The 13,974-nt window shown below is 31.9% G+C and overlaps 2 protein-coding genes across 2 annotated transcripts; both read right to left on the bottom strand.

The window, feature by feature from the left end:
* Positions 1–242: 242 nt before the first annotated feature.
* LOC131599800 (uncharacterized) lies at positions 243–1,687 on the bottom strand. Its single transcript, XM_058872053.1, has 6 exons — positions 1,552–1,687; positions 1,324–1,481; positions 1,110–1,230; positions 773–1,000; positions 625–681; positions 243–545 (listed from the first exon to the last, which is right to left on the bottom strand). Exons 1-6 carry the CDS (start codon positions 1,648–1,650, stop codon positions 372–374), a joined length of 837 nt encoding a protein of 278 aa, XP_058728036.1. The 5' UTR covers positions 1,651–1,687; the 3' UTR covers positions 243–371.
* Positions 1,688–1,690: 3 nt separating this feature from the next.
* Positions 1,691–12,921, bottom strand: LOC131597978 (ent-copalyl diphosphate synthase 1-like). The gene is made up of 20 exons (XM_058870635.1): positions 12,904–12,921; positions 9,233–9,503; positions 8,943–9,126; positions 8,610–8,824; positions 8,381–8,501; positions 8,159–8,271; positions 7,828–8,054; positions 7,605–7,720; positions 7,421–7,519; positions 7,091–7,315; positions 6,823–6,943; positions 6,479–6,670; positions 6,257–6,316; positions 6,104–6,159; positions 2,741–2,870; positions 2,356–2,623; positions 2,168–2,258; positions 1,959–2,086; positions 1,791–1,879; positions 1,691–1,699 (listed from the first exon to the last, which is right to left on the bottom strand). Exons 2-20 carry the CDS (start codon positions 9,483–9,485, stop codon positions 1,691–1,693), a joined length of 2,697 nt encoding a protein of 898 aa, XP_058726618.1. The 5' UTR covers positions 9,486–9,503; positions 12,904–12,921.
* Positions 12,922–13,974: the final 1,053 nt, after the last annotated feature.

The raw sequence follows: 13,974 nt of genomic DNA, 5'->3' as shown, positions 1-13,974 counted from the left end.
AGAATATGACAATAATCTTGTAACAGAATTAAATTATATTAAAAAGACACTCAAAATCTCCTATTAGTTTTCATACGTGCATGTGTTAATAAAGCATATTGTCCAACGTGATTTGAATATTTTTTCAGGCGATATATGACGTATCAACATTTGAAAATAGTCACGGTATTTGTAAATAATAGAAGCAATATTGTAAAACCTTGATAAGCATATATTATCCAAAATGGGATGGTCTTATGGAATACCAAGTTTGAAAAGGAACATACTTCTACAACCAAATATGATTATCCAAATATTAAGCAAAAATTTAAAACATGAAATTGAAAATGAACATTCTGCTTAAAGTCAGTGCTTTTTTAATCACCAACATATCAGTTGGTTCCTTCTATCTTCACTTTTTTTAGGGGTTTGGTACCCGAGTACTGTGTAGCTCCGACAAACTCACATTCATTTTCACCGTCTGGTGCATTTGTTGACTTCGCCTTTGTTGGGGTGACCGTACTGTTAATTTCGGGTTCATTTTCTCCACATGCCGAAAGTGAATGCTACAGGATAATAAAAATGTATTAAACTCTAAAAATGCAATGTTTAGCTAAATGATTGAGGAGTTTGATATGTACTTACAGCTGAGAAATCAATGGTATCTTCCTTTCTTGGATCCTTTCCAGCAATGTTGAAATTCTGAAGAAACAGCAATGGAGAAATTAGGAATTAAATTTGATAATAGCCGAACAGTTATGGAAAAACTTAAATAAAATATAGCAGTGTCTACCAAGGTATCTGTTGGTGTTTTTGGTTCATTGACTACAATGTCTTTACTTTGCTCATCTTGCTGTTTGATGTAGTTTTCTAAAATCTGGTCAACAGAAGATGCATCTGTTAAAAGTTTCTGAACGGATCCTTGATTGAAGTTTGGCTGCACTTTAACTCTAAAAGCAAATCTCTTTTTCAAAAGTACGTCAAGTTCGTCTGGATATACCATAGGATCATCTTCACCATTCTGTAAACATATCATAGAAAATAGATTATGCCAGATTTAGATGCGGAATTAAAATATTAAAACATGTATTATAATCACGTAAGGTAAAATCTTATTCAGAACTAAAAACCTCTATCATGGATTTGCGCATATCGTCGGCTGTTTTTCCAATGATATTAAAGCAATCAGTATCCCAAAATACAAAGCGGAACTTGGATTCTCCATCAATTACATGAATCTCAACCTTGTACCTAACATTTGAGGTAATAAAATTTATTTAATAAGCAGTTAGAAAATAAAAATGAAAAAATATCTGAAAAACCTAAACATCGTATTTAAAGCACCTTGGTACAGGTTTCACAACATTTTCACCACATCCACATTTAAACGGATTATCTGGATTGGAAGCCTTCAAAGTGCAGCCGGTGCATCCATAGTAGAACCATCCATATTTGGAAACAGCAAATTTCAAAGTAGTAGCCACAGTTACACACACAGATTCCTGCAAACAAAAATTTTATTCACTAATCCATGTACCATAATTATGTAAAAAAGGTCTCAGAGACTTATACCTGTTTTAACTTTGCCACTTCAGCTAGCGACATACATTTGGCATTATAAACAAACTTATCAATAGTTGTGTATTGGGTTGACCCAGACCAAGAAGACATCGTCTGAGTGGATTGCAATGGTCTTTCATTCCTCTGAGATTCAGACAGCCTACAAAATAACACAATTACCATGAATCAATGAATCAAACGTTGTAAAATTCTTATTTAACAGAACAATTAATATAAAAAACACAAAATACAATATTTGTGATATACTTTGACATGAATTCATTGATAACAACAATATCGTCATTGATAAACAGTTTTGAGCCACTCCAGCCATTAGAGACTGCAAAAAAGAAAAAGTTAATAAGTTTATTAAAAATCCATTCATGATTTTTGATTATAAACAGATCACTCTATTTTACCCTGAGAATCCTTAATGATTGCATGAGTTAGAACAATGACTATTGCTCCACATTTTGAATCGTCATTATAGTAATTTAAAAACCTGGTTCCGTAAGTGTCCCACAGCGTGCAAGTTACAATGTTCCCACTACAAATTATAAATAGCCATCAAAATGTGTAGTCAGCAGACAAAATAAGAATACTGTATGACAGTATTATCGAAATATACCTCAAATCTTTGAGTTTAAAAGAAATGACAATCTTTTTTCCTCCTGTCTTGGATTGGCAGTTTTCAATCTCATCAACCACACCTATGATATCTGAATATGAAAAGATTGTAACAATAAATTATTACAGATATTTAATAAGTATTAAGCATCTCAAAATATATATTCAAACACAATATCTTTGACATACCTTGAAGTCTGTCCATGTTACATCCCCCCGCGAGTATGTCGGCGAAATCTTTAAAGAAATATTTCTCAGATGGTATATTGTTAAGGTCAACTGGTTTAACAGTTGTACCGCTTAAGAAAACAAATTTTTTGGGATGATCGCACAGCTTCCACTGGAAATCATTTTCATAAACATTCCCATTATTAATGACGCAGGTCATATCCTCTTTCAGCAGTTGCTTCCACTTCGAAGTATGGTCACCACGGACCAAGGCTTGAATACGATCTCCCTAAATAAAAAAACAACAAACAGAACAATATTAGATAAGCTGATAGCGAAAAAAAAATATACAGAAGATCAATAAGAAACCCTTGCTATACAAAGACCCACAAAAAAACGATTCAACCTTTGAATCAATCAAAACCATCTCAAGATACTCGACACCTTTACTATTTACGACAGTCCAGAGATCGTTGATACGAACAGCAAGGCGCCATGTTTCTTTAGAATCATCAACATCACGTATGAAATCGGTTCTGCGAGACATTGAAGATGAAAAGAAAGAAAATCGATTTTTTTTTAGGGTTTAAGTTGGAGAAAGAAATATGTTTGGGAGGGTCTATACGGATGACATTGATATATAGCAAGTATAAGAATCCGAATGGCCAATATTTGGAAGGATTCATTGGAAGTTGTTAAAAATTGAATTCAGAAGTTTTAAAGGTTAAAAGTTGGCGCATGGAAGGCATAGGATATTGGACCAAATGGTAGCAGCTTGTATGATGATTATGTCTGCTGCATAAATAACGTAAAAGCATCCAAAATAATTAATGAAAATACTTAATAAATTAATGACAGAATAAATATGTTTGTAATGACACTTTTATCCTTAAAATGAGATTAATCCATGGATAATTATGGGATTAGAATGTAATTAACTGAGGCTTTAGTTTTCTTAGTATAGTATTGACGCTATAAATTTTTCCTCTGTCTTCAATCAACACAACCCTCCACCTTCACCTCTACCTTAACAACCCTCTGCAGTCTCCTTCCCTTTCTTCTTCGCGCTACCGCTATCTGTTGCGACGTTCAAATTCGATGCTGAGCCAATTAGCCACTCCTCTAAATTCACAGTTAGGGTTTTTGATTTTGTAAATCGTATTTTTTATTGTTTCAAAATCGATTGGTTTGTTTATTATGAATTAATATTGTTTTTGTTTTGTTCGATTTTAGATAACTGGAGTGTGAAAGGAATCGGCAAAAAGTTTGATTTTTTTGTTTTTGTTATTGCTTTCACTAAAACTCGCCATCACACCATTTGGATCCACTGTGAATTTTAAATCTAACAACCCGATACGTTTTGTTTTTCGAGTTTCACTTTTGAGATTCTCTGATACTAATTTGTGCAATGATTCTTTGATTCTCTCACCAATAAACAAATCTTCATCTTTGCAGCAAAATGTAAGAAGGCTTAGCTTTTTGTAGATAGCTACAAGGCTTAGCTCTTTCGTTGATTCAGTAATCTATCTGCAATTTATTATCAACTTATTTATCAAACTGACTTTTAATAGGTACACACTATGTGTTTGTTGAAAAGTTGCAGTGAATCTTATGTTGTGGCTTTATTCTTCATATTTGATTTCGCCAAAAGATTAGTTTGAGATATTCATTACAATACATGCATCAATCTATGATTTTGGGTGATATTATGTTACAATGGCCTTATGTACCTGAACGTTATGTTTTTTAGGTGTTGTTTAGATGGTCTTGTGGTATAAATTGTTGTCAAATAATCTCATCGGAGCTGCTCAAGCTGTCGCATCGTAATTATTTTTTATGACACTTTTTTATAACATTATGAAAGGGTTAGCATGTTTAATCTAACTTCCACCATTTTGTAGCTTGGATCTTGCATAAGAAATCGAAGAAAGTAGCCAAAAGAACGCAAGCCGAAATAACCTTTGGAGTTTTGAAGCGAGAATACGACGAATTCCACCAAGATCCTGTCGAGCTTCTCAAATAAGTTGATCACAAGTGCGGCTACCGAACACTATATTTTCAAAATTAATTTTTAAGCTAAAATAAAAATTTCATAAAAGCAAAGGGATTTCATAAAAGCTTCAAATAAAAATTTGGTTTGAATAGTTATTCTTAAAATGTTATTTTAGGTATTTCATCTTTTTATTAAAAAAAATTTTAAATATCAAAATTTCAAAAATTCACTTAATTTTAATTTTGAAGCTATTTCAAATAGATTTTCATAATAATCATTTTTGAAATACCACTTCTGAAAAAATTATAATTTTGACTATGTTTTGGTCTTCAATAATGTTTGTTTACGTTATCTACTATCAAGCTAAGAAAGAAGTCCATCATTCTACCCAAATTACCCTTTTTGTTTCAACAATTTACAAAGCAAAAAGGACTAAATTGTCTTTTCATAATTCAACCATTTTATTCAACTTCCAAACAAATCAAAATGCAACACATGTCCCCCAATCTTTCACTTCTCAAATTATCATTTTCCTTTTCTCTCTCCAATCACTTTCATTTTAATTTTCTCTCTCTCAATTTTTTTTAAACATAAATAAATTAATAAATTGAATTAACATAATTATTAAAAATATTATTTTCAAATGTCAAAATTATTCATAATTATTAAAAAAAAAATTTCAAATGTCAATATTTCTATTTTCTCACTGAAAACTATCAGCAAAATACATATTTTATTTTAATTAGCAATTGATTTTATTTGAGACACAAAATTCTTATTTTCAAATGTCAAAAATTTTATTTTTCTCACAGGTCACTATCAATAAAATATCTACATGTTTATTTAAATAAAATCTATATCATAATAAATAAATTTGTAACGGGACGTGATTAGTTAAATTCACACAATTTTTTTTTATAAATATTGCTTTCAATATGCATTTGAGTATAAAACTACCATACAAAATTATTCTAACATATGTAAATGCATGGATATCATTATTCTATATACAATTATATTTATCATTTAATATTATAAATATTTAAATAAATTATATATATAATATCAAATAAATGTACCCGTGCGGTAGCACGGGTGATTTACTAGTAGGATGTCAAAAGTAATGTTTCAATGTAAAAAAATAATATAAATTTTTTTTAATATTTTAAAAAACAGTTTTATAAAATCTATTTTCAAAAATATAAAAAAAAATCATTTTTTTAAAACTAACGTAACACAAACTAGCCCATACTCTATTTTATTGAACCTCAATTCACTTAATTTTTTCACAAGCTAAAATTTATAAAAAAAAATATGTTTTACTAAATATAATATATTTAATTATTTAAATTTTTTCAAAAAAGTGCACACAATCTAAATAAAATATTTTTTATGAAAGAGGAATAGTCACCAAACACATTTTAATTACTCATACCATATTACTTTTATAAAAACTGAAAATCTTACTATACGTTTGAAACCAAGTATTTGAAAATATATAAAAAAAAATAATAAAACACTAAAAATAAATAAAGAAAACCGAAGCATGCATAACCAAAAAAAAAAAAGGAAAAAAAAAAAAAAATCAATTCTGTTAGTTTTCTATCCAAATTGGGCTAATATATGGTGTTTCTAATAAATTAAAGTTGTACATTGGGAATTAACATTAATTTAATAACATGGATAAATTTATAATTATCAAAAAGTATACTGTTACAATTTATAATATATGATTTTTATAATATATTGCTTACAACTCATATGGGTAAATGTTACCCAACTTCACAACACTTTTTGAAATAGAACTCTATAGATATGGTAGGAAATGGTCCCTGGATCACAGTAAGCTGTATAGTAGAAACTTTTGGCCACCATGAGGAATGAATTCTTGATACTTGAGGGCAGATCATTTGGAGAACTTTGAACTACCAATTGCACTAGTTCTTGCATCCCTGCCTCTACCTCGACGCAATCGCTGCCAACCTGTACCTGAAGATAACAGAAATGGAAATATTCAGGATCTGAATGTAATGTTAGAGTATTGAATGAGCCAAGTCAAGATAACCTTGCACTTCAAATTTTTAATTTGAGTTTAATATGTAACTAGTATTTTTACGGAAGCTAGGAATAAAACTAGTATTCGTTACTAACCCAATTGCTTTCGTAATTATATATGCTAAGGCAAACTCTCTTAGTGACGTCAAGCAATTTCTGGTACCGAGGATCAAGCTCTAGATCTTCTGACCAATTGCCAGAGGTTAAAATTATGGTTTGCACAATTAATTCTGCGTCTCCTGGGGATCTCAGTCCTTTACTACGCCTGCTTGCGAACCAACTTTGCCACTGATCATTTAACAAAATGAAAATCTTTAGTATAAAACTCTCAAGTTCTTTCTATTTGCTATTCACTTACATGTTTCATTTAAGCTGTGCTCAAAGAAGTTACAATTATAAATGCATTTAAAGTTACAATCCTCAAGAGGATTTCCACTCACCATTCGATTCAAATAATGTGAATTTTCTTGGTCATGGCGCCTAAACATTTGAAATCCAATGAGATCAAGGGTTGTCATCCAAACTCCCCGGAGTTTTTCATCTATCCTGTCCTTTAACCACCTGCATCAAATTACGTATGCATGTTCAAAAACATATTTTGTTGCATCAGTCGTGAGTTATTAACCAGAGTTCAAATTTTAAAATGATATCAAATGTCTAGTACTGGGCATGAGAAGGGTAAAAAGTATATATGAATGATATATTTACTTATTCAAGTTGTTTAATTCATTTAACTGATCGTCAAATGCATCCCTAGATTCTCCAATTTTACAATTCGCCTTCATTATCCGGATCAAAACTATTGTTTTAGCCCATGCAAGTCTCTCTAAAGACCTCTCAGGCTCAAATATGTTGGCTGCTGCGACAAAATAAGCGGTCTGGAGTTTCTCTTTGCTCACTCCAAACCTTTCTAATTCCGATTCCAGGTACCACCTATTATAGAAATAAGCAATTGTAAATATCGGAAAGTTTATTAATTGTTGCTTTCATTGAATGAATCATGCATGTAAGAGAGTGTTCTTTGGTTATTAATCTTACCTATGGATTTCTTCCCATTCTTTCTTATGCACTGCTTGACAGTTGTTGTAATCCAATTTCGCTAGCTCCAAATAAACATCATTGTTCACATACGGCATCCTATCAAAATTGAGATTCTAAGTTTTTGATTTGTCGAAACTAAGATCAAACAGTACGGATTGGGGAATGAAACTAAGATTCTTACCTGTAAAGGGTCTTGCCAATCCAAACATCATTCTTACCACCATACTGCTCGAGGTAAAGTCTTGCCTCTACTCGGGGTAAGCTAGCATACCACGGCACATCCAGAGCATAACCAACCTGCAGAATTGTTACAATTGTGTTTTAGAAAGTGTGTTACTGTATAGATCTATATGCATATAAAGTGCTTATATTTTAAGGTTACTTCGGCTGAAATTAGAACTCACCTCGCGAGGTAAATCTTTAGTTATGATCCATTTATCGAAAAGTTGTTTAGCATAACGTTTCTTGGTTAAATATCTGCCAGAGAAGCTCCTGGCATTCTTAAGAATTTCCTCTTCTTTAAACATCACTTGAGATGCTCTATACAGATTGAACATGCCTGTCACGGCTTGGTTCAGCTGTCCCGCAAAGCAGAAGAATTCGCCATTTTTTTCAAAATGCTTGAACACATCTGCCAAATTAGGAATCAAAATCGAACATTTTAGTTTATTTATGGAGATTATTATATATATTTCTTCAAACCAATATGAAAATTGATGCAGATATAGAACTTACCAGGTGAAACTTGATGTCCATGCAACCTTAGAAGTCTAAACCCCATTGCAGTGTCATCAATATCTTGAACTTCCGAATTTCGTGCCCAACAAATTCCTTTTTCAGTCCAGTGTCTAAAATTTCCGAATTACATTAATCAAGCGAATAACCAATCATATAGAAGACAATGCAGGTATGTATTCTCAGATTCACACATTTATATTCAAGTGTTTGCAATTGTACCTTGACATATAGTTCACAGAGTCCTTTATCTCTTGTTTAAAATATCTTGAAACTCCAAGGCGTTCTAGCCGATCCACGGCCCATATATGCTCAAACAAGTCCACCGGGAAGACATTTGGAACTATCAAAATAAACATTTCCACCGAATTTAATCATCAAAGAAAATAACTAATTGTACATAGATTAAGAAACGTGGTAAAATAATGTTTATTTTGTTGGAGAATTTTACCTCCTCCATTGAACTTCTCAACAATTTTGTGCAGGTAGTTGAGAGCATGTTTGTCGCCCGTTTGCATGACAGCAAAAGCTGTGGAGGATGGAGAGAACAAGAATGAGCCATCTTGAGACTGAAGCTGTAGAAGTTGGCTCCAATCTAAGTCTTGCATTCCTTCTAAACTATGAAGCAATGTCGTAGGAACCTTGTGCAACACTTCTCTTGGTATTCTGTCATTTAGATCAAAATTATCAGTTAAAATTTTTTAAGATAATAACTCTATTTACAATGTTGGATACACAACAATTCATGTATTGTATAGTGATTGAAGAATAAGATAATTCATACTTTTTGAGCTTCTCGTCTCTCATTGCAAATATCTCTTTCAAGATAGGAGAATCTTCCAACACTTCAATGTTCAAACTTTTAGCTATATTCAGAAGAGAAGGAAAAGCAACTTCAAACCCAATAGGCATGTGCTCAGCATTCTCATCTTGAATTTTGTTCAGATTTTCCACAAAAAATTTCATTCCTGTAAAATATGAACATGCATATATTCACAATTAGTTCTTTTTTAGTCCCTATGGCTATTATCACAACTAATAGCATATAATTTGACATGTGTAATGTAAATGTACCTTTTTCACACATATCAGGGTGCACATTCCATGACTTTAATGCAATCACACAAGCCAAGGTGTTGAGAATCCTGTCGTGTGCCACAAATAACTCATCTCCCCATGAGCCATCAGCAAGTTGGTTATCAACAATCCATTGAAGAGAAGATGGGAATTGTGGCTTGTTTTCACCATCCACATTTTTCACCAGTGCCACCCAAGCTGTGTCATAAGCAGATATGCTTATCTCTCCATCTTCCATCGACCTCAACATCCTTTTCACCTCGTTTATTTGCGCCCTTATCTTGTTGGTCACCATAACCTACATTAGCACCAATGATTAGCCGAAAAGCAAGTCCAAAATATAGGAAGTCCCGTTGGCGAGATCTAGCTTGGTTATAAATATACATAATATTCGACCATTTTAAAAAATTTATTTGATGAAAGGACTAAAGATTCATCGAATTATCAAATGATATATAATGCAATATAGTCAAAACAAGCACAAACATGTGTCATGCATCAATAATGCATACATAGAGAAGAATCTAAATTTGATGCTATTAATCGAGAAATAATATATTTAGGTATTACATATGGTTCATTATTGAAGTGGATTCTATCCTAGACAATCACAATATTTAGGGTAAAATTTAAGACATTCACTTTTATATATTCATTCTATTACTCTTTATAGTCTAGTAATGACATACCTGATGAAAAGATTCAGCATATTCATCATTAATCTTCTCAGCCTCATTGGGAAGCACAGTGTCTTGTGAAGCTTCATTAAGATATTTTGATAAATAGTCATTAATTACATTAATTTTGATGTTGTATTCAAAAAGTTTACTTCAATAATAATACACATGACTGAATACTAGTAGTGCTTATTATGTTACCTTGTGAATGAATTGGCTTAAATCCACCAGAGTTGTTATCATCTTTTGCTTTGACGAATCCGACGGGACGGGTACCTATACCAAATATTAAATAAATTTTAAAAAAAACTTATCATAGGAAAAAATATTTAGAAAAAGTGAATAAAATAAAATATTAATTATAAAATAATAATAAATAATTTTTTAATAGAAATTACATTAAACTTGTATAATAAACAATTAAATATTTGAGAAAAGGTTCATTATAAACTAATACTCATTGATTAAAATAGTTAAACCTTTATAATACTAAACAATTAAATATTTAGTTATTTACTTCAAAAATTATTTGTTTTTTATAAATAGATGCAATCGTTTCTTAATAACAAATATATAATTAAATAATTGATAACTAAAAATCCACCAAAATTCATGAACATTGTTATAATCCATTATCACAAAATTTATCAAAATGATATAAGTGAAAACGGAAAAAAAAGAATAAGAACAAAAAGAAGAAATCAAAACGATATTACGTTGCATGTCGTAAATATAGTTGAGTACATGCAGACGAACGTTGAACATTTTTGCAGAGACCAAATAGATTTAAAATATGAATTTAATAAATAAAATAGAAAATAAATGAATAAAGATATAAACTAATATATATACTTGTCAAGGAGTGAAAAGATGATTGAAGGAATAGGTTGGAAGGATAATTGGACTTGGCTGTGAGTTTCACAGCAGAAAATGGAAGCATGGCACTAGCACAAACTGAGATTTGGGAAGCCATGTGGAACTGTTTTGTGTGTTAGAGAGAGAGAGAGAGAGAGAGAGTTTGTTGATTGATGTACTGCTGGTTCTTGCGATTCACTGTGATTTCAAACTATGGATGTCTCTCTTAAATAGTATGAAGGAATGTAACTAATATGGAAAATGTTAAAAGGTTCATTTAACATTACCACTGCATGCATTCACTGTATATACGTGTTTGACTGTACTATTTGACTACATTCATTCCCGAAATAGGATAAAAAATAAAGTAATATTATAATTTCATTAAAATATACAAATTAACATTTTTGTTAATTAATTTATACAATTTTAAATTGTATTTTAAATGTGTTTTTTTAAGTATTCTCACTCTAATTAGGAATTTGATATTTGGAAATTAAAATTTAAGAAATTAGTTTTAGTATTATCTATATAAAACTTAAAGGGATAAGCTTAGGCTGACGCAACAATTTTAATTTAACAATATATTTTGATAAGAAAAGAATGTAGAACAAAAGAAAATAAAAATAAAAGTAAATTAGTTGAAAATAAAATGACTAGTTGATTGTTTGGTAAAAGTAAAAGTAAATGAATTTTACTTTGAGGGAGAATGATGAAAATGTAAATAACTGGATTTTGTTAACGTATGCTTTCAATATAAAACCAAGTTACGACCAATCGAAGCTGGTGCTTTAGAGACATTTATAGTAATTTTGTTCGTGCAAGTACAACTCGGGACTACAACTTCTTCTTAACTGTTGAGGCCGACCAATCGGGACTACGACCAATCGTTGTTGGATTTTTCGGTGGCTTCGTGTTATAATTTTTATTTGAAGTTTCATATTCCGTTCGGACCACCTAATGTTCATGATGGTGTTTTTAGTATTTTGTGGAAGTCGGGGGTCCCGTTCAAAATCAAGGCCTTTGGTTGGAGACTTTTTCTTGATAGGCTTCCAACGATTGATGGTTTGGTGTATAGAGGTATGAATTTGTCTTTTGAGGATACTAAATGCGTATTGTGTGGTAATGTCCCGGAGGATAGGGATCATTTCTTTTTTGGATGTTTGGTGGGTACAAAGATATGGAATGACATTGCTTATTGGATTGGTAAAGGGGGAAATAGGGAAATGGAGTGTTTACCGCATTTTATGGAGTGGCACTTGTTTTTCCGATCTCATAGGATTAGAGATAGTAAATTAGGAATGGAGTGCGTTTTAGGAAGGAAGCTTGGAGCATTAACAACACCGTTTGGAACATCAAGTTCTTGGTTTGGAAATGGTCTTTTTGTGGAGAGATTACTCATCCCAATTACTCTTTTTACGACTTTAGTAAGGATCCGCTCTTATTTCTTTCGTAAGGGTATTTGGTGTATAATTTTTCTTTTTGTCGAGCATCCCCGCTCCTCCTTTGTAATCGGGTTGGAGAACCCCTTTGTTCTTCGTTTAATATATTTTCTTGATTACAAAAAAAAAATCCTAAACAATGAAGATATTAGGGAGTAATCCGTAGTCAACCCCCTCGAGCCAGAAGTTGGAGTTTTCTGTTTAAAAAAAAAAACCTTTAATTTAAACCAAGGGTAAGGTAGATTTCAATTAATTCAATGGTGTGTTCTATTCTCAAGAGAATCAAATCAAACTAAGCAAAGGTTCAAGCACATCCTTTTCCTCGCATTCATTAGCTAAGATGGGGGAATCAATGGAAATAAAGTTCACGATGTCTTCTTCCTCAGTACATCATTTAAGATCGAGGAAGCGATAAAGATGAAAGCTCACGACCATCAACATGGTCGTCACAAATGTTCAAAATCGAAAAACAAAAAGAAATTCAAAAAGAAGAAAGCCCGCTAAGTCAAGTAAAAATAAAAAGAAACTTGACTTAGGCAAAAGTTTGGGCATCGCGATGGACCGCAAATTCAAAAGAAATTGTCCATGCAAAAATAAGGGATTGAAAAACAAATAAATTGGAGAACAATCTTGTGACTGCCACCTCAAGAATCATCAAGGCTTTTTGCTCCTCATTAATGTTTGAATCTTATTTATGCTTTTCATTGGCGCTTGGATCTTTACTAATGTTTCTGCTTATTACTACGACTACGAATATTCTCTTGCAGATTGAATACATCCATTGGATTAATCAAACTTAGGATTGGAGAACATCAAGGAGAATGGGATGGGTTTATATAAAATTTGAGCCTTATATCCTTTGTTTCTTAAACCACGAACCAGGGTCACGATACAACCCTCAAAAGTCCTAATTGAAGCAAGGTTAACTATGAATTCATACTAAGCAAAATTTGTGTTAAATTGACTCATATGTTTGTTAAAATTATTTGTAACCACTTCGCTTCTTCGAATCTTCATCTTTAAATCATATATTTCTTCTTCGTGAAAACTTCGATCTTAAAACTTGCATGTGCATCAGTAAGAATTACTTTTCAAAATGTACAAATTTATCTACGAACCGACACTTAGCATCAAGGAGATCTCAAAATTTGTTTAATCAAAAGCGATCCATTTCAAGGCTCTCTTGACTAGAGGAAAATTATCTAAGAGGAGCTATATAATCAGGGGAAAATCATAAGGATCATAGGGCCACATCACATGAATATCCTATTGACTATAGGGCAATCATTCTAAGGTTCAACTGACTTGGATCACATTTCAAAGCACCGTTCAATCAGGGGCATACCTTTCAAAAGGGGCATTCCTTAATCAAGTTCATATCACCACATGGTAGGACTCAATTTCCTCTTTCGATAACTTCTCAAGATCCTAACGATCAGTGGCAACCTTTCAAGGTTCAAATATTGGGGCAGTTCGTATCAAGTTCATCTTATGGCATTCAAGTTTTCTTTCAAGCAACTTCAAGGACAAACATTTGGAGATTCTCATACTTGGGGAAATCTATATTAAGTTCATCAAGGGGAGATCCAAGTCTTTCTAAGGGTACTTCCTCCAAATCCTAGAGATTAGGGGCATACCTTGCCAAATTTGAATATTGTGGAAAATCGCTGCGAGGCTTGATTAAAAGAGTTAATTCAAAAAATAGTTCATCAAGGGCAAGTCATTCAAGAGTCAATTACTCAAGGACATAATAATAAAAAATGGT

Source organism: Vicia villosa, linkage group LG4, assembly GCF_029867415.1.
Source record: "Vicia villosa cultivar HV-30 ecotype Madison, WI linkage group LG4, Vvil1.0, whole genome shotgun sequence".
Classification (NCBI taxonomy): domain Eukaryota; kingdom Viridiplantae; phylum Streptophyta; class Magnoliopsida; order Fabales; family Fabaceae; genus Vicia; species Vicia villosa.
This window is presented reverse-complemented; position numbering and strand designations above follow the sequence as displayed.